General features: G+C 48.1%; 1 protein-coding gene across 3 annotated transcripts in view; it reads left to right on the top strand.

Annotated features, from left to right (window-relative positions):
• Positions 1-27,326, top strand: part of TUBGCP6 (tubulin gamma complex component 6) — a 610,570-nt gene that overhangs the window by 453,998 nt on the left and 129,246 nt on the right. For all 3 annotated transcript variants that reach the window (XM_078678997.1, XM_078679005.1, XM_078679003.1), the window contains one exon: positions 5,812-5,944. In XM_078678997.1, coding sequence (XP_078535123.1) covers positions 5,812-5,944 — 133 coding nt within the window. The remainder of the gene's footprint in view (positions 1-5,811; positions 5,945-27,326) is intronic.

The following is a 27,326-nucleotide window of genomic DNA, read 5'->3' as shown; positions in this document are numbered from 1 at the left end:
CACTACACCTCCAGGTCCCGGACCCGATTCGCTGCTTCGTCCATAGCCTCCCTATGGGTCACACAGGCTGCGGCACACCATGCAATATCTACGCCGCGGAGCACGGGCTTTAGGGCTTCCCAAAGGGTCACATCATCAGTTTCGAGCCTATCATTGTTGTCCCAATACTGAGCTATGGCCTCCTTCATGTGCGACTGATAACTGTCTTGTTGCAGATGCCACGTGGATAGGTGCCACCTAAAAGGCTGCCGTCTCCTATCCAGGCGCAAGTCCATCGTTATTGGGGAATGATCCGACAGACCGCGTGGGAGCATGGACGTGGAGGCAACCCTCCCTATCCAGGCCTGGGGGATAAACAGGTAGGCAATTCTAGAGAACGACCTATGAACTGCAGAGACATATGTGTATTTGCGGCTATGTGTATGGTGGTATCGCCATGCATCAATCCAGCCCATCCCCTGCACCATGCTACTCCATCTAGTGGGGGTATCCGCCATTAGACCCCCTCCAGGCCTGCAACGATCCATTCTCCCATTCATTACGTCATTCCAGTCACCACCCACCATCGCCATCACATTTGGAATTCCAGCCCATACATCAAACATTTTTTCAATGAGAGCCTCCTGCAGCGGGGGCGGGGCATACACACTTCCAAAGACCATAGGTTCATCTCCCACCATTCCCTTAATGAAAACATATCTGCCGTGACTATCAACCCATTGCGTCTCATGTACATAGGACAATCTGCGGTGGATGAGGATTGCAACCCCCCGTGACCCCTTCACAAAGCCAGCATGAAACACCTGCTGGTAACCATAGCTTTGCAAGCTTAGAGTTTTGGTCCCCAGGAGGTGTGTCTCCTGCAAGAGTAGCACGTCCGCCTTTTCCCTCTTCCCCAGCCGCAAGATTGCGCCCCTCTTAATTTTATCGAGCATCCCCCGCACATTCCAACTCACAACACGCAGGGACGCCCGTGGAGGGTCTGTCTAGTGGGTGTCAACTGCCATCGAAGGGCAAATAGGGTTGGGCCCTAGGTGTCGTGGACCATACACACACATAGAATTCTAACCGGACTCGAATGGACACTGTGCCGATATAAACTGCCCCAACTCCCCCAACCCCCCCTTAAGCCCCCCCCCGCTCCCCCCCAACTGCCTCCCTACCCTTCCCTCGCCCCAAGCCATGCCCACAACTTCCCAACCACCCCCCCACCCCATACCTCATCAACATTGAAGTACCTGTCACGGTATAGAGTATCACCAGCCCCCAACGGGAGGCTAAAGACCTACTATGCCAAAGGATCCCCACCAACTACCCACCCGATCTTAACCTACCCCTTACCCAACTAACCTTGCTAACCCCGTGGGTGTGTCCGCCCTCTCTTAGGCATCCCCCGACCCACGTCCACCCTCTACACATTTACGATGAAGCAAAAATTCTGGTGGTGAGTCTCAAGTATAATCTTCGTCCCCGGTACAATCATGTTCCGTTAGTAGACATCCGGGGCTCTGCGCCAAGGAATTGCGGAGTAGCACGGGGCCTCAGGGCTCCAGAGTTTGAGTATCCGCCTCATTGGTGTCCCCCGTCGCTACATCGCGGGAGGCTGGCGCTTCTGAGAGCGTGATCTCTAGTTGCTCCTACTTCGCGACTTCCGGGGAGTTCTCGGGGGCCCCCCCGTGGAAGACGAATCGAAGTCGCGACCCGGAGGAGTATGCACTCTGATGCGGACTGTCTCGTCTGTCCAAGCAAAAACCTCTTCCGGCGAGTTAAAGAACTGTGTCTGTGACTGGAAGACCACCCGTAGGCGGGCCGGATAAAGCAGGGCATATTGGATTTTAAGATCTCGCAGTCGTGCCTTAGCCGCAGTGAAGGATTGTCTTTGTTGCTGTACCAGCTTAGTATAAACGGGGAATATCAGAATCTTGTGATTTTCATGCATTAGGGGCTCTTTTGCGCGAGCTTGTCTCAGTATAGTGTCTCGGTCATGGTAATTGAGCAGCCTGGCTATCACTGGCCGAGGACGAGCACCCACAGGCGGCTTCGGTAGAAGTGCTCGGTGCGCCCGCTCAACCACAGAGCAGCGCGAGAGGGACTCCGGGGGGAGCCACCCTTCCAGCCACTGGGTCAGAAATGCCTCCATGTTGCCTTTCTCACTGTCCTCCGGAAATCCCACAAAGCGGCCTTTGTTTAATGCAGACTGTGGTCTTTTCAGAACTCACTTCTTCTAGTTCACTTGTGCAAATGAATTTGGATGACCATTGCACTGCTCGGAAACTTGAACTTTTTTCCAATATGCATTTAGTGTGGTCTAGTTTTGTGCTCCAGCCTAGGTTGATTACGGAATTTCTTTTTTCCTCAGTTGATGTTGCCATCATCTTCCTGCTCACTGAAGAACCTGATGAGAGGCATATTTTCACTCTCTCTACCTGTTACCGGATACACTAGGGAATGTGTATCCTTAGAGGGTTCTTCCAACTTCCTTTTGCGCTGATGTAGTAGTGGCAGATTTGATTGATGGCTTTTAATGCTTATGTGAAGGTCAAATGGCTCTCCCACTGCCTCCTCAATTGATTAGTAGAAGCCTTGTTTTTAGTGGGAGTGAAGTTAAGAAAAACGGCAGACCATGGAACTTGATAATTCCCGCAGCAGCACATGTCTCTGTAGTACTCTCTGTGATATTAGCCTACTCTTGGTGATTTATACACAAATCCTGTTGGGCAGGAAATGTCTCCTTTTTTACTCCTCCTTTCTATGAGATTTTCTTTTCCAGCTTCTCCTTTGCATTCCCAGCAGGTCTCAGTGCAACTTCATTAGTGTCTTCATTCGCATGCAAGTAGCTTAAGTCAAGATTATGCCATTTTGCATTTACTATTACACTGTCCTACAATGATTACTTTTCTTCCTGTTCTTTCAACTTGCCCAGCCGATTTCTGAGTTTTTTCCTTGTACCTCTTTAGCCTCTGTAGTTTTCAATAACTTTCTCCGGGAAGCAGTAAGATGGCAGGAGAACTCTGCCAGTGGACTGCACAGAACTAATGCACCCAAAGCGGTGGCTCCCTCCTGGGAACCTGACTCGCACTCTCTTCCATGCTCCCAAGCATCTCGACCCACTGTATCTCCATTATACACCTGAGGACTGACCTGTGCTGTCAGAGGTTTCTCGTAGAGTGACAATGTGGTGAGCTGCACCAGTAAGCAGGATCACAGTGAGGAGCACAGCTAGAGCTGCCTGGCTGGGTGAGCAGAGATGCCTCGGCCCTTACCTTAGTTCTGCAAAGTGGAAGGGACAATGGCCCATGAGGGGCAAACCTGGGCAGCAATGGAGCCTGTAAAATACACTCTAACAAACAGAAACAACATCATGGCGTCCCTCTCTGCCACTTTCCTTTCATCTTAGAGTCTATGGCGAGTCGTGGCCCACACTACGGTGTGATGAGGGAACCCATATGATTCAGCATGTCACCTAACGGTGAGTGAGAGTTCTCGTCCTGAGGGATCTCTCTCCCCTCACATTAGCTTCCAGACAGCATCCGTCCTTCTTGAGCTAAATAACTCTATTAACTCTTGTTCTCTACCCTTTTTTCTACACTTGGCCGAAGTACTTCTGTGTGACTTATACTCAATTTAAACTATTGCCAAAAGAGGTCAAAGATCTATGGAAAAGGTTCAAATAAAGAGAAATAGATCAAAGCGTGCTACCTAGATAGTCCAATTGAGGTGCATGCTGCCCAAGTTATAAAGTGACTCAGTAAATAAGCAAAACTACTCATGGAAGAAAGGGACTTGGTGGACTGGGGTGGGTGTGTGGTGGGAGGGCTCAGGGGGTGGATGGTGGGGATGCGATTTAAAGCGTACTTGGCCAAGTGGGCAAAAGAGAGGGCGAGAAGGGGTGCAAAAGCGGACCCAGAAAGTTATACAAGGCCTCTAAGAATGTGAAGAAAAGGTGAGCCAGCTGAGAAAGCTGGGAGAAAGGCACCAAAGACCAGTGAGTATGTATGAACCTTAACAAACACTCTGACTTGTCTGTAACAACCAAGGCTCCCTTTGTGCTTGAGTACTTCTACATTGTTTTTCCAGTGTCCCTTTGGTCTATATTAATTCGACTCTTCGGTTGAATCTTGGAAATAGGGGAGTGATCACACAGCATCAGGCTGACAAAAACTGCTAAAACCTGGTTAGTGAAGGGCGAAGCTAAGGGAGAGACTCAAGGCCTGAAGCCATAGCAGAGTGGCTAGACTAACACAGTAAGTAGGATAAAAATGATGTGCTTTGGTTATACTTCAGGTGCACCTAGCACAATATAGGATCAGGTCATGAATCACATATGAATAGATTACAGGAACAGCAAGATGGGAATGGTAGAACAATCTGTTGGAGAAACGGTGAGGGTACTTACCATTTAAGGTGGTGGCTTATCAATCAGCCAACTGCAGTGATGGAACATATGTGTTGTATGCCCAGCTGGATAACAAGCCACAAAGGTAAAGGTAAAGGGGTATAGGGAGAATTAGTTTTAAACCTCTGTGCCTCCACTTTCCATCGATGCTGAACCCTACCTGACCTCCAAAATTCCTGTAGACTAGATTCTTAGTATGAAGTGGATTTTCCTTGCTTTATATTCACGCCTTAGGTATAGGTTTGTCTCTGCTGTTGGCACTAGAATAGCAGCTGGGGCTCTTGAAATTAAAGATATCAATCACAGGGAAGTTGACAAATATTGGTGCCCTCTTTCCTGCAAACACAGCCCTTCCTACCTTTTAACAGAAACGGAACAGGGAGTCTTTGCGTTTGGTTAGCTTGCCATATCTCCATGGAAAAATCACCCATGCAGCGGCTGATATACTTGCCAGAACATATGTAGCTGTATTTTTTTCAGATGATGTGGCATCCTGCTGAACTTTTAAGCCAGCCTACAAACTGGTTCTGTTGCATGATTGTAGGTCATGGTGTAACTGAAGCATTTTTGAAAGCCTGGATCATTCACTTGCTTAAGTTAAAGCTGTTCTTTTTCCTGTTTTGACTTGCATTCCGAGTAATTAACTTGAATAGTGTATTTAGCAGACTAAACACCTTTCCCTGGGATTGAATACCCAGTTCTGTCCACTCATAATTATTTCCTATTGAGTATTTTTATTCTTAATCCAGTTGCTAATTATCCATGATGTTGCATAGAGCTTACTAATAGCCAAAGTGTGTTTCACTCATGATGTACCGTGCATGGGATTTTCCAAGGCTCAGAGGTGTAGACTGCAGAAGGACAGAGCACACAACACCTGACAACAGTGATGCTGGAACACTATTTAGAGTAGGGGTGCTGGCCAGTAACTTTACCTCATTAGAGATGTAGGGGATATGGAATAGCTTGTATTTTAAAATGCAAAACTACTGGCAGTAGTAAAGCATTTGAAGATCCCTTTAATATTCACTCACTACCCTTTACATTTTATGGTGGTTGCTGCAGGAATTCTAGCACACCCAGTTCCAGAGCCACTGCCTGACATGCGCTAAATCGACCTGAACAGCTGCTACTTTTACTCACTGAATGAAGATCAAGAGTAGATTGACCTATATCATTCTCCAGCACTCTATATTCTGTTGAGAATTCCTCACCCAGCTTAGATTAGCCATCCCTTTAAACAAAGCCTTTAACTGAAGATAGTGTGTTGTTGTACTATTTTAAAAAATGTAACTTTTCATGCTGTATATGCCTGTTTGTCTTGCATGATGTTTATTGAGGGTTCATCTGACATGATTTTAAGTAAATCATGAATAACACGTAAACATCTTCACAATAGTGCTTTACTTCTATAGGTTGACTGGCCTCTTAATATTGTCATCACTGAGAACTGCATGAATGAATACAACAAGATTTTCGCTTTTCTAATGCAGTTGAAATATATGGTGTGGATATTGAAAGATGTTTATTTTCATCTAAAACGGACAGGTACGTATAAGCATGGTGCCTTGAATGTCTTTTACCAATGCTATATTATAAACACACAAGACCATACAACACATGACTTATATGAAAATATTGTTTTCCTTAATTCCAAATGAAGTATTTCTATTACTGTACACATCAAGACCTTAATATGTATATTTCCTGTAAGAGTGCAGCACCAGCCTTGTAAGTCCTTCAGACTGTTAGAAAAACATGGCTGCTAGAAAAGACAATCCTTCTGTTTTCCACCTAAATCCTCTTATCTTTCAAACCAAAATGCTCATGTAGATCATATACTTTAATAGGTGCAGGCATTGGCCAAACAGGGGACTCCTTGAAGCATACCAAGGGAAAAAATACTCTGACTGCTCCTAAAGAGACTTTCTTATTCCCAAAAGAGGGAGGTTCGCTTGTTTAGTCATCCATGTTTTCAGCAGATTTATCAGACTAACCAAACTTTGTAAAGATAGATTTATATTTCAGTTTACAAGGTACAAGTGGTGCATTTTGGCAGTCAGAAAGATGAGACCTAACTGGTACAAAAGTTATATAATCATGGGATATCACACAGTCACATGTCGAAGACATGCAATACCTTTAAACTGCAGCTGTTTTTAAAAACTGTGTTTAGTATTTTACATAGGTTTTTAAAGGTATTAAAGATGTTATTGCTTCTCTATTAATATCTTAGTCTGTATTGGTATTGTATATTTTGAATCCACACTGCTCGTGTACCTCTACTCCAGAGTTTCCATGTAGTTTATCAGAGGCTTGCACACCAGCCAAGGAATGGATGGATCCCAATTTACAATGCTTTTGACTTGTAGGTCCGTAGACGCACTGTATGCCAACACAGCTGTTGTCAGCCCTACAACAATTTTGGAGAGAACGAGGCTGCTCACCTTATACTTGTTGCATGCCAGTGAAATTAAATGATCTCACCACCACCTGTGAGGGGAGAGGGTTATGTAGGGCGCACAGATGGGCACAAGCACCACACTTCAGATTGATGGAGGAGGAAGAGCAACAGAAATTAGCATATGTTGAAGTCCAAGAGTGTTACTAAGGCAGTTGTTGACTACAATAGCCTGATGCTGAAGGGTGTGTTGTGAGGTGGAAACCCATAGAAAGCCTATAAGTGTGGTATTGGAAGTCACTATCGGTACGCCTGCCATCTGTGCAGGTTGATCCTACGAGTGCTTCAAAAAGGGTAACCAGTGTGTATCATCTGTGGCTCCCAGTGCAGCTCTGCTTCAGAAAGTTAGTGTACAAGTGCATGTTCGTTAGGCTAACCCTGGTTTCATTCCCTGTAGCTACCTCCCAAAAACATGTGGCTCATAAACACACAGCCTATAATGAAGACCCATTTATTTTCTGCTGGATATGGTCTAAAAACATATCACGCAGTCCTGAGAAACTCTCAGCTGGCTTTCAGGCAGACTTCAGAAACTCTCAGTGGGTTTAATACACCCATTGAAACTTTCAAGCTGCCTGTACGCAATTAATTTGGATGAATACTTCACCACTGCAGCAGTAATAAAGGGTAGCTGATGTTCTAGGGATCAGTTTTCCAGTGGTGCCTTCCTAAGCGTAACTCCTAAAGAAGGTAATCCTTTAGACTTTTTTTATTTGATTTATGGAAAACACACTTCTACTTTTGACGATGACCTCTGTGTTTAATTTTATGCAGAAGTACTCTCTTCCTCACTTTCTTTTTTCTTCGAAATTTTATATAGCACAAACTTGACCCAAAATTGGGGATCAGAGCGCTTTACATAAGCACCAGTTACGTTCATGAGGACACATTCATTTTTGTTAGGCACGGGGAGATTAAGTGATTTGCCCAGAATCACAGGATGTTGAGCGTCATTGCAGAGTCGAACCCAGTTCCCCAGATTTGAGGTTGCCCGCCTTAGCCGTTAGGCTACATCCTCTCCCCTTTTGAATTACATTATCAGGTTTCCTTGTGCTAGAAAGCATGTCACAGGCACCCCTGGAATGCCTTATTCGTCTTCAACCTAACCTGCCTTAATTTGCTTAACTTGCTTAAACACTATCCATTTCAGACAACCTCCATAGGATGCCGATAAGCCCTGCAAACCCATGATCTCTCTCTATGCAGGGAAAATTAATTTACGCAGTAGACCTGTTTTTATTATTTCAAAACCATTCCATAACACTGTCAATCTGTACTGGGAACCTTTCCTACCTTAACATAATGTTCGAGGCATATGGGCTGCAGACCACACACTATTGCATTAGATCACGATCTGGTGGTGGGCCCGGATGATTACACTTTGTTGTTGTCTTGGAAGAGTCTTGGTCTGTTGGATGACTCCTCCCTTAGATCGTCTGCTTGATTAAATCCCCTTCTGCTCTGTTTTGAAAGGTCTCCTCTTTACTAGTACTTCCTTCCTATTCCAAGATTGCAGACACCTTCCTCTTCCAATAAAGTGGTCGCATTCCTTTATGCTAAAATAGGTTTATATATTTCTTCAGTGTAAAATGCCTCGCATTTACTCACTTCTAAACATTATTTTGTAATTGCTTTACTACAGTCTAAAATATTTCGGTCTATGGTACCGAGGTTAGAATTATACTTTCCAACTTCATTTCAATTTCCACCGTAGCCATAGAAAAAACTACAAAAGCAATTTTCCCTAGCACTATGATGAAAAATAGTTGCCAAAACAACCAATTGAGGTCCAATAAGTGTTAGAAATCTCCATGTGACTCTGTTCCCTCTTTCTCTGTGTGACTTATCCTGCTATAATACGCCATTGTATCTTATTCCTAATTTTGTTTGGTACCTAAGATCAAGGGAAAATGAAATCTGATAGAGACATCTAGCCGCAGAGTCCTAACCTTTGAATTTCCAGGCGTCAGGCTGAATCCGTAAGATTTTTCTTAGCAGTACCCCTGCCTGCCGGTAGATGGCTTGGGTCCACTCCTTATGACGCCGGCGGCCCCATGTTCGTCGTCGTCGTGACGTCCGCATCGTCAATATAACCGCCACTCCGGCTAAGTGTGGGGCGAAAATCCGTTCCGCTCGCGAAATTTTTGCAGATTTTCTGCAATTTCGCGATCGGCAAATCTCGCGAAATTGCACAAATATCCGCAAGCGGGACACATTTTACATGAAGCACTTACATGGTTACAGCTGGTGCCCAAGGGTAACCCTGTAAGTGCTTCCTGAGCGGCGCCTCCAGAGTTCCTTGCCACTATTCTCTGACCCTGCTCTGACCCTCGAAGCAGGGTCAGAGAATAGTTACAAGTATGGCACGAGGCTCCTGTCACAAAAATTAAACCTCAACAGGAAGCACTTACAGAACGGCTAGAATTAAAATCAATCGGGAATTAACAACGGCGGTGCAGATTAGAAGAGGAACAAGGCAAGGCTGTCCTAGCTCTCCTCTTTTATTCGCACTGTATATGGATCCCTACTTACGTAATCTTAATCTTAATCCTAGTATTCCCCCCATGTGCGTAAATGAGATAGCAATTAAAGTCCTGGCATACGCGGACGATGTCGCAATAATTACTTCTGATCCTGTAATGGCAATTGGTGAGATAGAACAAGAGGCCCTAAATTTTGGCAATATCTCTGGTTACAAGCTCAATAGAGCCAAAACACAGATTATTAAAAACAGTGTAGCTCAATGTAATGATCCACGAGTGGTTTCGGCAGCAGTCTATCTTGGGGTCGAAATCTCCCCTAACTTAGGGACAGTAGTTGAACGCAACATCTCCCCCTTACTGAGGAAAGTAAGCGCGGACCTCAGGAGGATAAATAATCTTAGGCTTACGTTAGTGGGCCGCACTAACATTATTAAGATGCTTATACTTCCCAAATTTCTTTACTTTTTTCGTACAATTCCTCTTCTGTTTGAATCAATTTGGTTTAACAAACTGGAGTCGATTCTTAACAAATTTATTTGGTCGTACGGGAAGACAAGACGGGCATACAAATTTATGACTTTGCCAAGGGACAGGGGAGGCTGGGGGGTCCCTGATTTTAGGTTTTACTATTGGGCATCGGTATTGCAATATATTCAAGGCTTGATCGGTGCAAATGAAGGGGATCTGGAAGTCAAAGCTGTCTCAACTATGATTTATTCAATTGTATTGGGTGAAGATTCAGTAAATGCTTTTTTAAATTGTACAGATTCATCATATTATAAACGTACACGATTCAAGACAGTTGCCGCAGCTTACAATGTATGGTCTGCTGTTGCGAAAAACTGTGGATTAGGGAGATTTAACAGGTATACTAGATTGTATAGGAATATGTCCCTACCCCCTTTAATTTTTTCTGATACCATTATGGCAGATTGGGATAGGAAAGGCATTAAAAAAATAGGAGATATGCTAGACTTAGATGGAAATATAATTCAATTTTCTGATCTGATGGCTAAATTTAATATAGCAAGATATAATTTTTTTAAGTATCTGCAGATTAGGAGTTTTTTTTCTAAGAAAAAAGGAGGTGTGGGAGGATTTAATACAAGTAACATTATGGAAGCAATAGCGCAAAGTGGGGTGTGCTCCATTCGATATTTCTATGCCCAGCTGGCTGAAACGAAGAAGGACGATACTGACAAATTTGGTAATAAATGGGCTGGGAAATTAGGGATACCATGTGAGGTTTTTCTGAAGTCCTTGGAGTTAGGTTGTTCAGCCTTTTATTCTGCCCCACTCCAATCTCAGCATTTTAAAACGCTGTATCAACTTTACCATACGCCAGATCGTATAGCACAGTGGGGTGCTACGACCGGGATTAATTGCTGGCGTTGTAATGCTCTGGCCGCAGACAGTATTCATATTTTTGCACTCTGTCCCAAATTAGGACCCTTATTGAAGGGTATTGAGGAATTTATGGCCCGTACACTTGCTTTAAATGTGACTCTAACACCGTCAGTAATTATGTTAGGAGTTAGGGGCTGTGAAGGCGACCATAGTGAATTTATATTCGTAGCAATGGCGGTTCTCAGGCTGTTGATTGCTAGACTCTGGCTGGACCCCCTACCCCCGGGAATACAGCAGTGGATTGCTTTATTACTGGGGACGTTTAACCTTGAAAAGGGTATATTTGGGAAAAAAGGTAAAAGGGTTAAAAGGTGGGGTAGGAGAATTTGGGAACCGGTATACCGATGGAAGGAAAGACAAATGCAAGTGTAGGTCGATGTATTATTATATTTGTTTAATAGCTTCCTTCTTCTTTTTCTGTCAAAGGTGATGTTTAGTACTATATCGTTTTATTTTGGACAGTAGCCTTGGTTCATTATATGTATTAATTTTACTTGTATTCTGTGATATGTGTGTGCCAGAAAAATCCTTGTTTTACAATAAAAATATTTAAAAAAACAAAAAAAAAAAAAAGGAAGCACTTACAGAAATAAATAAAGCAGGTGCCCGAGTTGAAGCTCAAATCAAATTCAGTAACGTTTTAATCAGCCCAAAACATTAGTGAGCGAGGTCGAGGCTGGGCTGCCTTTAACCCCGTCTCTGCCGTCGAAAATTAGCTGTAATACTTCGGGGAGGTCTTTGCATCCATGAGTTTCTCGAGCGTGATCCCCGTGTAGTTCCTGTGGCCAGGAGGCTGCTTTCTCCTCATATGATGCCCTGCTCACTCTCTGACCCTTTATACACAAGAGGCATGTGAACACGCATAGCAGCCCCGCCCGTTCGGCCCCGCACCACACACTAGCGGTATGAAATGTCTTCCCGCCCTTTCCCCACTATGATGGACAGCTTCGTCCATCATAGTGGCATCTTCGTGGATAACTATGCAGGGCAGGATTCATTCTGGCACGAGGCTCCTGTCACAAAAATTAAACCTCAACAGGAAGCACTTACAGAAGAAGCAGGTGCCCGAGTTGAGGCTCAAATTCATAACGTTTTAATCAGCCCAAAACATTAGTGAGCACGGTCGAGGCTAGGCAAGTGTGCTTTAACCCTGCCTCTGCCGTCGAAAATTAGCTGTAATACTTCGGGGAGGTCTTTGCATCCATGAGTTTCTCGAGCGTGATCTCCTTGTAGTTACTCTGACCAGGAGGCTGCCTTTTCCTCATATGATGCCCTGCTCGCTCTCTGACCCTTTATACACAAGAGGCATGTGAACACACATAGAATCCTCGCCCGTTCGGCCCGCACCACACACTAGCGGTATGAAACGTCTTCCCGCCCTTTCCTCACTATGATGGACCGCTCACTCAAGGGACCTCTGCGCCTTCTGGCGCGGTGGCAATGTTACAGGCACACATGGTCAGTGGAGACAAATCTTCTGGCCCTTTACGCAACTGCAGTGTAGGAAAAGCACTATACATTTACCCAACGAGGTAGCACTTACTGATTAGCCAGTAGAAAGTACTCCAGTTGGGTATAGTGCAAATCGCAAAAAAATCCCGATTTTGCGGGAAAATCAGATCCGCAAAATTCGCCCATGTTTAACTCCGGCATGCTTACGTCAGTCATTTCTTTTCTTTCCGTGTCATCAGCGCCGATCCGTTGAAGAGAGCTACCCACTGTCATTTTTTGACAGACTTTGTTGCTGTGTAGGTTTCCATGTCAAGCAAGAAGACTTTGGGGTACAAGCCGTGTGGTGCCCATCATGCCATGTCGGTCACAGACCCCCATTTGGTCTGTCTGTGGTCTTTGGAGCACGACCATGACTCCAAGTGGTGCTCTGACTGCCGGGCCATGGCGCCGAAAGCTTTGAGAGAGCGTTCCCTAAGCTTTTCGCGGCCCAGCATCCTGCCCCGCGGAGGTCGCCTCGTCGGTCTCGGTCCAGGTGTCGGTTGAGAGGAAGGTCCGAGGACCGCTTCGGCGAATCGAAATCCTCTTTGTTGAAGTCGGGTAAGAGTCCCCACAAAAAGCACAAGAAGTTGAAGCGACTTCGCTCCACCCGTCTCACGGCCCGGCAGAGGAACCTCGGCATTCGAGGCTCTGCGTTTTCCTCCCTTTCTAGGGCCGGAAGCGACCCCCGCCCAACTGAAATCATTTTTTGACGCCATGTGTGCCATATTTGGGCGACCCGGCCCTGCCGGCGCACCTTTGGGCCCTGCAGGCTCAGGAGACTGAGGACCCCTGTGGTTTCTGTGCCGGTGGCTCGGGCCATGACCTCTGAGTGGACCCGTTCCTGAGTCTCTACTGACGCCGGTCGCACCGCCACAATGACCTTCCCCGGCACCGAGGTCTTCGCCGCCACCCACCGGCAGCGCCTCCCCGATCCTCATTCCAGATGACACAGAGAAAGTTGGGCATCCTCCAACACTGAGACCGGCTCCATGCCTTTCTCTCTGACCTATTCTGAAGGGTTAGGGATGCAGGAAATGGAGTGGGAGGGCGAGCAGGATCCATTAGAAATCCAGCAACAACAAGATTTGGACTGGTGTGAGGAATTGGGTGAAGCCAGTGGTCTGGACACCTCCCCAGACTCTGGCTACGGAGGAGGGAGCTTCTTTTGCCATGGTGGTGCATAGGGCTGAGTAGGCCTTTGACCTCAGGCTTCCTACAGTGGCATTCAAGACAAATGTCTTGACTGAGATTCTCCAGCCTGGGGTCTCGAGTTTGGAACCTCTACTGCCTTGACAGACGTCCTTCTGTGGACATGGTCCAAACCCAGTTCAGGGGCTCATGTGAATAAGACGATGGCTCGCTGCCATGGCCCTTCCCCTGGGTGACCCACTTTTCCTCACCTCCCACCCCCCAAAGCTTGGTGTTCCAAGCTTCCACTTCTCCTGGCGCATTCCCTTCCACACCCTGGACAGGAAATCCAAGAGCATGGAAAACTTCGGTAAGAAATTTTTTTCTTCCGCCAGCCAAATATTGCTGTTGGTGAACACTGCATGCCTCTTGGGCTGTAACTCCCATTCTGTTATGTTATGTTAAAATCACTTCTTAAGTACACGTACACCGATTGGTTTCTTGGCGCTAGTATAGGAGTAGTTCAATCAATCAATCAGGGGTTTGTAAAGCGCACAACTCAACCGTGAGGGTCACAAGACACTTGGGGGGGGGGGGGCAGGGGGGAGCAGATCCGGATCAGTTGAAGAGCCAAGTCTTGAGGTCCTTCTCAAATGTGTGCAGGGGCGAGGTCGGCGGAGCACAGGTTCCTTTTGGGCACGTGGAAGGATAATCTTTTGTTGAGGTATTTGGGTTTGGAGTTGTTGAGGGATTTGTAGGCATGGGTGAGGAGCTTGAAGGTGATTCTGTTCTCTACGTGGAACCAGTGGAGGTCTCGTAGGTGTTCGGTCATGTGTTTGTGGCGCGGTGTCCCGTGGATGAGTCTGGCTGCGGTGTTCTGGATGGTATGGAGTTTGTGTAGAAGAGTTCTGTTGATTCCGGCGTAGTGGGCGTTGCCGTAGTCCAGTCTGCTGGTTATGAGTGCGTGGGTGACGGTCTTTCTGCAGTCAGGGGGGACCCATTTGAAGGTCTTATGGAGGATGCGCAGGCAGTTGAAGCTGGTGGATGCGATGGCGTTGATCTGGCGATTCATTGGGAGGGAGGAGTCGAGAATGATACCGAGGTTTTGTGCGTGGTCTGTAGGTGTTGGTGGGTTCCCGAGGGCAGTGGGCCACCAGGTGTTGTCCCAGGCGTAGGTGCAGGGTCCGAGGATGAGGACCTCGGTCTTTTCAGAGTTGAGTTTCAGGCAGCTGATTTCATCCAGGCTCCCACGTTCTTCATTCCTTTGTGGAACCTGAGTCTGGTCTCTTCGGGATTTTTCGTGAGTAAGAGGATGAGCTGGGTGTCGTCGGCGTAGGATATGATGCTTAGTCCATGCTGTCTGACGGTGGCGGCGAGAGGGGCCAGGTAGATGTTGAAGAGTGTGGGGCTGAGCGATGATCCTTGGGGTACGCCGCAGTTGATATCTGTGGGTTCGGAGAAAAAGGGTGGGAGTCTGATCCTCTGTGTTCTGTCGGAGAGGAAGGATAGGATCCAGTCAAGGGCGGTTCCTTGTATCCCTGCGTCGTGAAGTATGGCTGCGAGAGTATGGTGAGAGACGGTGTCGAAGGCTGTGGAGAGGTCTAGAAGGATAAGGGCTGCGGTGTGACTGTGGTCGAGTAGCATGTGGATGTCATCAGTGGCGGTGAGGAGGGCGGTTCCGGTGCTGTGGTTGCTGCGGTATGCAGACTGCGAGGCGTCCAGGATGGAGTTCTCTTCTATGAAGGCGGACAGTTAGGCGTTTGCGAGTCTCTCTGTAACTTTGGCCGCGAAGGTGAGGAGAGAGATGGGCCGGTAGTTTTTCAGGTCTGTAGGGTCGGCCGTGGACTTCTTGAGGATGGGAAAATCACCTCATACTCTCTTCCAGACATCTGGGAAGATGCCGGACCTGAAAGAGGGGTTGATAGTTCGCTGTAGTTCGGGTGCGACGGCGGCGGCTGCTCTGTAGAAAATGTGTGGTGGACAGGGGTCCGTTGGGGTTCCTGAGTGGGTTTTCTTCATTGTGGTGGAGATGTGTTCTTCGGTGGCGGGATCCTAGGTCATGAGGGTAAGCTTGTCGGTAGTGTATGGGGGGATGGTGTTCGGAGTCTGATCGCTGAAGTTGTCGTAGAGGGCCTTGATCTTCAGATGGAAGTAGGAGCTGAGCTTGTCGCAGAGTTCCTGGGAAGTTGACACGTCCGTGACTTCGCTGGGGGTTTTTGCGAACTGCTGTATGACGTTGAACAGTTCCTTGGCGTTGAATGCGTTTGTCTTGACCTTGTCTCTTATGACGTTTACTGTCTCTTAGGCGCTGGTGGTATTTCTTCAGGGCTTCCCTGTGGTTGATACGTGCTTCCGTGGGTTTCTGGTTTCTGCATTTTTTCTGTAGTAGTCTGCAGGAGTGTCTGGCTTCTTGTAGTTCTCTGGAGAACCAGGCGGCCTTCAGGGGCTGTTGTTTTGTGGGGAGGCAGAGGGGTGCGAGTTTGTCGGCATAGCAGGAGATCCATCGGTGTAGTTCCACAGCTGTGGCATTGGTGTCAGTCATGGCGTTGGGTGGGTCTTGGAGGAGGGTGGTGTTGAGGAGTTCCTCTGTGACCTTGCTCCAGGTACTTTGTGATGGGCGCGGGGGGGTGTTGGGTGTGGTGGTGGTGTTGAAGGTGAAATGGACGCAGTGGTGGTCTGTCCCGTGGGGCTGGGAGGTGTGGCTGAAGCGGATGTTGGTTCCTCCTGCGAAGAAGGGGTCAAGGGTGTGTCCCGCTTTGTGAGTGGGCGTGCTAACTAGCTGCTTGAGTCCGAGGTTGGCGAGGAGAGTGGTGGAGTTGGGGTCGTTGCTGTTGTCGAGGTGGAAGTTCAGGTCCCCGAGTAGGATGTAGTCCGGTTTCGGTGGTGCGTAGGTCAGGCGGGCCTTCGGTGGTAATGGTAGTTGTGTCGACAGTGAAGGAACTGTGGCAGAGTCTGCAAGAAAACGGTCCGTGGGTGGTGTTAGGCGAGGATCTTTCGCAGTCCGTGACTCTCTCGGGGTTGGGTGCGTGGAGAGTGGTGGAGCTGCGATGTGTCGTGGGCAGGGTCGCAGGGGCAGCAGCTCGTGCACTGGGGCTGAGCGACTGTTTAGGCAGAGCTGCCGTCGAGAGTGCTGGCCTGGACTGGAGCCCCCGAAGATCTATTCATAGGCCTGGGTAAAGAGCCATGACTTGAGAAGTCTCCTGAACACAGGTAAATCTGTGCAGGATCTGATTTCATTATGGAAGAGCATTCCAGAAGTGTGGGGCCAACACTGCAAACCTGCTGCCCCCTAGTCTCTTCCATTTATAAAGAGGGACCAGTGAATTTAATTGGGCATATCTCAGGTTACACGTAGGTACATGACTCTTGATTAGGTTAGAAATACATTTTGGGCTCATGTCCTGTAGAGACTTAAAGATGAGGCACACAATTTTAAAATCTCAGCATTTTGGTATTGGGAGCCAGTGGAGCTGCCGCATAAGTAGGATGGCATGTTGCCATCTAGGCTGATGGAAGATCAGTCTGGCAGCCTGGTTCTGCACCAGCTGCAGTTTCCTGACTAGATACGCAGGTAACCCGAGATATAGAGTTTGCGTAATGCAATGGGAGATGACCAGGGCTAGGACAACTTGCACCAGTGCTTCTCTTGTAAGGAATTTACTGATTTTCCTAATCCTCCTTAACTTTAAAAATCCAGTAGAGACTACTGTTCCGATCTGGGACTTCATAGATAAGTCACTGTTTATTGTGACACTGAGCCTCTTCGTTGATGGATTTGGAACTGGAGGACTGCCCAACTCCGCAGGCCAAAAGAGTGAGCGCCAGGGGTTCTGAATGTCGCCAGTCAAGATCAATTCAGTTTTGTCCGGATTTAGCTTCAGGTGGTTGCTATTCATCCAGTTACTGATGTACAGCTAGGTAGCCTGAAAGTCAGAGATGGATTATGGTGTGTTATTGTTGTGAATATAAGTTGTAAGTCGTCTGCATAGTTAAAGGCGTTCACCTTACGCTCCCTTGAGGAACGGATCAAAGGGAGTAGGTATAGATTAAACAAGTACTGGGATAATGACGATCCCTGTGGCACCCCACAATTGGTCGTTACCTCAGGTGCGATAAAGTGAGACAGACGGACTAATTTAGATCGATCTTCCTGAAAGGATATGACCCAGTGAAGGGCTGGACCCTGGAGTCCAGCAGGACTCTGACACGGTCCACCAGGATTCTGTGGTCGACCGTGTCAAAAGCCGCAGAAAGATCTAGTAGCACCAGGTCCTGAGAGGTGCCCTTATCAGCTTCCTTTCTTAATTCGGCCAAAACCGACAGAATGACTCCTTGGAGTGAGATGGATGAAATCCTGCTTGATGGGGGTCAAGGAACTGAGATTGTTCGATATGTATGAGCATAGGCATTTCGCTCCATGGGTTTCCAGTATTTTAGTCAGTTAAGGAAGCAGAGATATGGGATTATAATTAAGTAGGACGAAGGCGGTTGGCCCCAGTTTTTTTTCAGAAGGGGGACTACAGTAGCTTTTTTAAAGGCTCTGGGGACACGGCCCTGCTTCAGTGATTCATTCATTCAGAAGATGAAGGGCGAGAGCATGGGATACTGTAGCGCAAGTGCTACTCAGAGTCTCTGAGGAGAACCGGGCTCTACTTTCCCAAGCTATATCAGACTGGAGGGACGCAGCTAAGTTCGCCATCTGATGTGACTTGGACATGATGAACTTACTGTGTAGAGCAATTTCCACGAAGGTGGCAGTTCGTCGCCACGCCTTGCTGAGAACGTCTGTTTTTTCGGGGGATATCCAGTCTAACTTCATGGACATGCGCTTTATGGCTCCCTTCTCTTCTGAGACAAGGCGTATGCTGCCCTTGAGTGCTTTAAAGACTCACGGGCCACGGGCAAATCTTTGGGCCTAACTACTGCCCCTAGGGCTTCATCCAATTTTCGCTCCTTTCATGGCTACGCAAGGAGCTATCAGAAGCGCCAACCCTATCCCGGCCAGAAGGTCCCTCAAGTTCAGCCCGGCCTCATGGATCAGGAAATCAGAATTTGGGCCAAGACCCTCCTCCACCGCAAAACCATACTAGTCTGATCCCCCGGATCACTCTCAGCCAGTTGGTGGCAGAATACGTCAGCATCTCCACCACTGGCGAAACATTACATTGGACAAGTGGGTGTTGCAAATAGTCCGAAAGGGCTCCTCCGTCCCCTTCGAGACTGCCCCTCCACCTATGCCTGCAGTAGCTGATGGAGGATTACCTTGCTTTGCTCTGCAAGGAAGTCATGGCTCTCTTGTCTCTCATGACTCTCTTCCTGCACCCGAAGTAGGCAGTGGTTGCTATTCCCGCTCCATTCTTGTCCCAAAGAAGGACCAAGGCCTTTGTCCTATCCTAGACCTCAGAGCCCTCAAATACTTCCTCAAAAAGGAAAAATTCTACATGCTCACCCTTGCTCAGGTCCTGTCAGCCTTGGACCCAGGAGACTGGATGGGTAGCGCTGGACTTGCAGGATGCCTATTTTCATATTCCCATCCTGCCTTCCCATCGGTTCACAGTGGATCACGAGCACTTTCAATTTGCAGTGCTCCCCTTTAGCCTTACTAGCGCCCCTCTGGTGTTCACAAAGGTGATGGCAGTGGTTGGAGCCCATCTACGTAGATCAGGGGTTCCAGTCTTCCCCTATCGCTACGACTGGTTTTTAAAGGCGGGCTTGCCACAAGGAGTTGTCTCCCACCTCCAGGCCACGGTGAACCTCTTGCATTTGCTGGGTTTCACTATCAACGTGCCGAAGTCACACTTGACTCCCTCTCAGATGCTCCTTTTCATTGCGGCGGTTCTGGACACACTGCAGTTTTGCAGCATGAATCTTTTCAGGATTCACATGCCATGCATTATTCCGCCATCTAGTGGTTGGGTCCGGAATTGTAGTATTTCTTCTAATTTTTGTTGTTGATGTTGTTGGTGGGCGTTGACGTACCACCATTTGGTGTCCTTCTGTGACGTCGACGTGCTTCCACCGGAAGCTCCCACCTTTGGTCACCATCTTCAGATTCTGTTTTTCCGCCGTTGGGTCTAGATCGATACGGAAGGAGCTCCGAAGATTGGGGAGAAGAACCGACTTTCAACTTTAAACACAAGACAACCGGAGTTCGACGAAGGGTCAAAAAACAGGATCTTCGATGACAGTCGGAGAATGCGCATGCAGGGGGCTCCCTGTGTGCGGTTTTGCAAGAACTGTCACCACAAGTACGCACAGAAGGATCAGCACCCGGTCTGCAATCTGTGCCTGCTACTGGATCATCAGAGTGACGACTGTAACGCCTGCTCTGTCTTCACCCTGAAGACTTTGAGGGTGAGAAAAAGGCAGCGACGAGCAAACTACAACATGCCAGGCCAAGGTCCACCACCTTCGCTGCGAGATCTGGCACTCCACAGTGAGAAGGAAGATAACGCCGCCGAAGGACCAGAAGGCAACGAGGAGAGAGAGGTTTTGGACGTGGTAGTCGAGAAGAAGACTTCGAAGGCGGTAAGAGAGTCGTTGGCCTTGAAAAAACTAAAGGGAGCCTTGGTGTCGAAGCATTCGGTGACCGCAGCTTCACCCACAAAGCCACACTGTAGGATCCTTGAATAAGGAACCTGGAATGGCAAAGGTCCTCGAAAAGACAAAGACATCGAAAGACAGTCTGGTAAAGTACGCCTCGGCGTCGAAAAAAGAAAGGCCCAAACAAACGTCGACAATTGGTTTGGTGTTGACAGCCGAAAAACGGAAAGCCGAAAATCTTGACGCCGATACACACGCGGCCAAAATAGCGAAAAAGAGAAAAAGGCTCGAAGACGAGATGGCAAATATTTTACAACGTAAAAAAGACTTCAACAAAAGCTTGAAGCTATTCAAGATACCGCCGAAAACAAAAGAAACAGAAGGGGAAAAGGTAGGCGAAGACCTAATACCGCCGTAAAACCCCTGAACCAATCGAAGAAGAAGAGGAAGAATCATTCTTTTTCGGAGAAGACGTCGAGGGGGACGAGCAGACATATGCCTAATCGGCCATGTTGGAGACTCAAGCCTTACAATGGCAAGATCTCGACGCCGAATCACCTGAGGAGGCTGTGGAAACATATCCTTCTAGGCCATCACCCCCAGATGACATTGGCATGTATAATCTGGTGATTAAAAAAGCTGCTGAGACTTATGGTGTTCAACTGGAGGAAGAAAAACCACAATCATGTTTTTTATTAGAGACACTGATGCCTACACAATCCAGAAAACAATTCCTCCCAATGCTGCCAAGGGGAGGGAAGCATTCAAAGAGCCGGCTGCATGCAAGGCTATCACACCAAGAGCAGAAAAGAAGTATAAGCACTCCTCTAAGGATCCCATTTACATCAGGGGATCTGTTCCAGCTGACTCTATTATTACTTCGACTACAAGGAAAAGAGCAAATGTACCAACTACAGTGGGAACCCCTCCTGACAAGGATGGACCTGGTAGGAAGGAAGGTAGAAAAAAGTGCAGCTAATCAATGGCGCATAGCCAATTCAAATGCATTGTTAAACAGACATGCTTATCAACTATGGGAGCAGGTGGGAGAATTGTTAAAATATATACCTGAGCAATTCCAAAAAAGAGCTAGCCACTTGGTGGAAGACTGCAAAAACACTGCAAATACATGTTTAAAATCATCCCTGGATGCTGCAGAACATCAAGCAGACCAATGATGATTGGTATCACAGAGAGGAGGAACGCATGGCTTAGAATCTCAGGCTTTAAGCCAGAAGTGCAGAGTAACATCATTAACTCCCCATTCAATGGGGAACAATTGTTTGGAAGTGGGGTTTATGAAAAGCTCAGTCACAAAAGAAGGATGACGAAACTGCAAGGTCCATGGGGTCTCTACAGTTCAGAGGCATGCATAGAGACACACCATCAAGGAGACCAGTGGGGAGAGGTACACACCAACCTAGTACCTCTCATCAGGGTTATCAGCAAACATACCAAGCAGGAAATCAGGGACAACAGCAGGTACAGCAGCAAAGCTGGCAATACCAAGGAAGAGCATCCTGTTGAGGGCGTCTCTATGGCAGAGGTCAGCCACAAAGAGGTGGACAACAAACTTCTACTAAGTGACTGCGCTCACTAAAAGGTACACTCACGACCAACAACAGTGAGAGTACACACAGAAAAACAAAGGCTACAAAGACAAGATCAAACCAGTTTACATTTCCTCCAACATACTACCCCAGTAGGAGGCAGACTACGTTTTTTCCTACAAAAAATGGAGGGAAATAACCACAGACAAATGGATTTTAAACATAATGCAGTACGGTTACTGCATAGAGATAACAGAACAGCATCCAAACAGGAATCCAAAGCAAAAGAGGCATTCAAAAGAAGAATTATCTCACCTATTCAAAGAGGTGCAAGAACTTCAGGAAAAACATGCAATAGAGCACGTACCACACAGAGAAAAGAACAACAGAGTATACTAAACATACTTCCTAATTCCAAAGGTGGACGGAACACTATGGCCAATCTTAGACTTAAGGTTTCTAAACAAATTCATAAAGACGCAAAGATTCAAAATGACTACACTGCAAGAAGTGCTACCTCTATTGCAGAAGGGAGACTACATGGCAACAATAGACTTAAAAGATGAGTATTTACACATCCCAATAAACAAAAGACACAAGAGGCTGTTAAGATTTGTAGTGGACAAAAAACACTACCAATTCAAAGTACTCGCCTTTGGACTAAAATCAGCACCTAGCAGCAGTACCAGCTCATCTCAGAAGGCAGGGGATTCATGTTTACCCCTACTTGGATGACTGGTTAGTAAGAGCAAACTCTTACAGCCTATGCAAACAGCATATACAACAAGTGATAGAGAAACTAGTTCAGCTGGGCTTCTCCATACATGTGGAAAAATCATCAAAAGAACCAGAACTCGTTGGGGATGGGCACGCGGCAGGGGTGCCCTTTGTCGCCCCTGCTGTTTGCGATCTCTTTGGAGCCTCTTGCGACTCTTTTGAGGACTTCACCCCTCCTCAAGGGTATAACGTGGAAGGGGGGTTGGGAGGACCGTCTGTCATTATACGCGGACGATATGTTGCTTTATCTAACAGACCCAGAGGGTGGGGTGCCGGCTTTGCTCCACATTTGCGATACGTATGGCAGAGTTTCTGGCTACGCGTTGAACTGGACCAAATCGGAACTGTACGTTTTGCAGGGTCCGGCCCCGAATCTGGCCGACACGTGCCCACTGAAGCTGGCGGGCTCTTCATTTAAATACCTGGGTATTCATATCACCAAAGACCCGACTGAATTTGTTGATAAAAATTTGAAACCTCACTTAGACAGGCTGAAACGGGATGTCATGTTCTGGTCTGGCCTGCCGCTGACGCTCTTGGGCAGGGCGGCGCTTTATAAGATGATGGCGCTACCGCGTTTCCTGTACGTCCTCGAAAATACACCCTATCCCGTGGCACCGCGGTTCTTCCAGAGAGTGGCTGCTCTAGTTTCAAACCTGCTATGGGGGAACCTCCCTGCGCGCGTGGCGCAATCTAAGCTGCACAGAGATTGATATGATGGGGGTATTGCGCTGCCGAACCTTAAGCTATATTACTGGGCAGCACACCTAAAGCCAATAAACCTCTGGATTCACGCCCCACAAACCGAACCGGCCTTCCAGTCGGATAGGGCTCAACTGGGCACAGATACTTTGTTGGGACCATTATATGACCACCGCAAGGTGCGGGCCTTGGTGGGCCCCACTAAATTGACTGTTCAGTTGTGGCACACGGCGACGGCGGCACTGGGCTGGAAGGGGAAGATCACTGGAATGACTCCGCTGTGGGATTCGCGGGCACTGGGCAATATGAGGAATACTAAGGGTTTTGCGCACTGGGATACGATAGGTATTTCCACGGTGGGTGATTTGTGGGAGAGGAATGCTGTGATACCCTTTGTCCGACTAAGAGAACTATATGGTTTGGGTGACAGGGAGCTTTATAGGTACATCCAAATACAGCACGCATTGCTCACGGCCCTGCCCCCCGACACACCTCTGCCCGAATCCTCACCCTTGGAGGATCGCCTCCTCACTGAATACATGTTGGAGAAGGCGACATCACTCACGTACCGCAAATTGCTTAATAACTCCCCGGATCCGACACTCCACCTAAAGGGGAAGTGGGAGGGGGACGTAGGCGACATGGACGAACATGAATGGTATGAAGCACTTGGGTCCCCTAAGGAAGTGGGCATCTCAGGGCGCATGCGTTTAGTGCAGTTTAAGATTCTATACAGAGTTTACTACACGAGGACCATGCTACACCGCATAAACAGGGCACCCCATCCGTATTGCCTTCGTGGGTGTGGGGAGGAGGGCACGTTCTTTCATACCATATGGGAATGTCCCAAGATACAGGACTATTGGAAGCAAATACTCCGTACGATTTCACAAACACTGAACCGGTCCCTGCTGCCCGACCCGTGGAGGTGCCTACTTAACATTTGGGAGCCTACTGACCTTTCCAGGTATGAACAACTCTGGGTCACGGTGGGGTTGATGGTGGCAAAGAGAGACATAGCGCAGCGGTGGGGTGTGGCAGACCTCCCGTCCAAGTCCCAATGGTGTCTACATATGGATACAGTGATGGTGACCGAGAGGGCGGTATACTCCAGCCGAGCCTGCCCAGGGAAGTGTGGTTGCAAAGGAATGGGTACAGGGGGGACATTTGTGATCCCTTATTGGAGGATGAGCAGGAGGACTCGGGGGAGGAGGGGGAGGAGGGGTGAGCCCGAACGAAGTGGTTGAGCAGGGGGACGACCAGGGCCGCTAAGCGCGTTTTTCTTTTGAACCGCTGACTGTGGGACGAGGGCGGGTGTGTGCATAAAGTGGGCGGGGGCGCTAGACCTCTGGGGCATGAGCTGGGAGTAGGCCTCTCCCAAGAGGCACTTATAATTCAAACTGCATTGATCCACGTCTGACCGTACTATCATTCCTACTGTTTTAGTTTTAGAGTTTGTTGTTTTTCAAAAAAGATAAAATACCATCAAAACCATCTCGAATGTTGACAATGCTATCTCAAATGCACTTTTAATTTGCAGTTTGCTCTACTGGACAATTGCGGACACTGTTGATTTATTGGACACAATGCAAAGCTATATCATGTCTAACGAGCACGTGTTAGCGGCCGACCCGCAGGGTTGTAGGCCTTCCGCTGTGTAATATACAAAGTGCAATAAAGGTTTTGAAAAAAAAAAAAAAAACCAGAACTCATAAAGGTGTTCTTAGGAGAAGAAATAAATACAGTGCTAGGGAGAGCATTCCCAAGCGAGAAGAGGAGATCAGCCCTATTGAAGGAGACTCGTCTATATCCGAGGGGGCATCATCTGACCGTGAGGACAGTGGGTAAATTACTGGGAATGATGGCCTCATGCATTCATTTAATTCCCAACATTTGTCTAAACATGAGACCATTTCAGGAATGGCTTTAGACACAGTGGTCACAGGCAACAGGGAGTTGGGAGGATCTAGTGGTTGTCATAAACATAGTTCATCAAGAGAAGGCATGGTGGAAAACAACAAACATAGCACATGGGAGACTCTTCACACTACCAACTCCAACGGTGACCATAACAAAAGATGCATCCCTAATAGGATGGGGAGCACACATAAACAACCTCAAAGTAAGGGGATTGTGGACACAGCAGGATGTAGTGAAACACATCAATATCTTGGAACTAAAAATAGTATTCTTAGCCTTAAAAGCATTTCAGAAAGAGCTGTACGGGAAAAGGGTGTTGAAACAAACAGACAACACAACAACAATGTTTTACATAAAAAAACAAGGAGGGACCCAGTCAGTAGCACTCTCAACGCTAGCACAGGAGATATGGAGATGGTCAATCCCAAGGGGAATAGACATTTTAGCAATAGTCCTACCAGAAGGATAATATAGAAGCAGACAGACTGAGCAGACAAACAACATCATCCCACGAGTGGGAGCTAAACCAAACAGAAGTGCCAAAGATTTTCACAAAATGGGGGACACCTCAAATAGACCTATTTGCAACACCCCACAATGAAAAATGCCAAAACTTCTCATCCAGGCGGCCTTGCAGTCATGCTCTAGGGAATGCGCTATGGATAGACTGATCAGGGATATTTGCTTATGCTTTTCCCCCAATACCGTTACTGAGCAAAGTGATCAGCAAATGCAGGATCAGCAGAATGACAATGATACTCAATGCACCACAGTGGGCCAGACAAACTTGGTTCTCAGAAGTAATGGAAATGTCTCAAGGAACAATGCAAAACTTCCAAAAAGAAAAGATGTGCTAAAAATGCAACGCGGGAAAGTGTTTCATCCAGAACCAGAGAGCTTAGGCCAAGCAGAAGGGCTCCTGAGGACTTAGAATTCGCACATCTCAAACTACCAGAAATCACCATGGCTGTCCTGAGAGAAGCTCGGAAACCAACAACAAGAAAATGTTATACAGCGAAAAGGAAAAGATACACACAGGCACGCAGTCGAACTCTGGAACCTGCTCGACACAACAGCACCAGACGTCGCCTTCCTCACGGAAACCTCCTCAGCGCCCGAAATCGCCATCGCAATTCCGGACGGATACAAGATCACCCGGAGGGACCGCGTCAACCAGACGGGAGGCGGCATCGCCATCGTACACAAGAACACCATCCGCATCTCGACCAACTCCGACAACACCTTCACCGCCGGTGAACACCTCCACTTCCAGATACACACCGACCCCAAGATGACCCTCAGAGGCACTCTCATCTACAGACCCCCGGGACCTCGCACGCAATTCAGCGAAGACATCGCAAACTTCATCAGCCCGCACGCCCTCCCCTCCGCTGACTACATCCTCCTAGGGGACCTCAACTTCCACCTGGAGAACAACAATGACACCAACACCACCACCCTGCTGGACAACCCCGCCAACCTCGGACTCAAGCAACTGGTGAACACCCCGACCCACTACGCCGGCCACACGCTTGACCCCGTCTTCTCATCCAGCAAGCACATCTCCTTCAGCCACTCCACCGGACTTCATTGGACTGACCACAGCTGCGTCCACTTCAGCTTCAGAAAAACCACGACCCACCACCACCCACAACAGGTTCCTCGCCGGAGCTGGAGCAAGATCACCGCCGAGCAGCTCACCGCCTCCCTCGACCAGAACCCTCCCACCAGCACAACGGACCCCAACGAAGCAGCCAGCAACCTCACACAGTGGCTGACCGCCTGCGCCGATGACCTCGCACCACTAAAGAACCCTCCCAGCAGACTCGGCTGCAAGAAAACCCCCTGGTTCACCAACGAACTCAAGGACTCCAAGAAGAACTGCCGCACCCTCGAGAAAGCCTGGCGCCACGACCAGACCACAGACAACATGACTGCCCTCAAGCACGCCACCCGCAAGCACCACCAGCTGAGCCGCGCCACCAAGAAGAAAGCACTCAAAGAACGACTGGACAACAATGCCCACGACAGCAAGGAACTCTTCAGCATCGTCAAAGAGTTCTCCAACCCCAGCGCCGGAAACAACGACATCACCCCCTCACAAGACCTCTGCGACTCACTCGCCTCCTTCTTCCACCGCAAGATCGCCGACATACACAACAGCTTTGGCGCACAGACCACACACCCAACCACCGAACCAACGCCCGCCACCACCACCCTCGGCAACTGGACCCCGGTCAGCACCGAAGACACCACCCGCACGAGGAACTCCATCCACTCCGGGTCCCCCCCCCGACCCCTGCCCCCACCACGTCTTCAACAAGGCCGACGCCATCATCGCACCCCATCTTAGGAACATCATTAACGCCTCCTTCCTCACCGCCACCTTCCCGGAGAGCTGGAAGCATGCCGAGCTCAGCGCCCTCCTGAAGAAACCCACAGCGGACCCCACCGACCTCAAGAACTTC

Source organism: Lissotriton helveticus, chromosome 1_1 (assembly GCF_964261635.1).
Source record: "Lissotriton helveticus chromosome 1_1, aLisHel1.1, whole genome shotgun sequence".
Classification (NCBI taxonomy): Eukaryota; Metazoa; Chordata; class Amphibia; order Caudata; family Salamandridae; genus Lissotriton; species Lissotriton helveticus.
The sequence above is the reverse complement of the archived record's forward strand: the minus strand, read 5'-3'. Positions and strand labels throughout refer to the sequence as shown.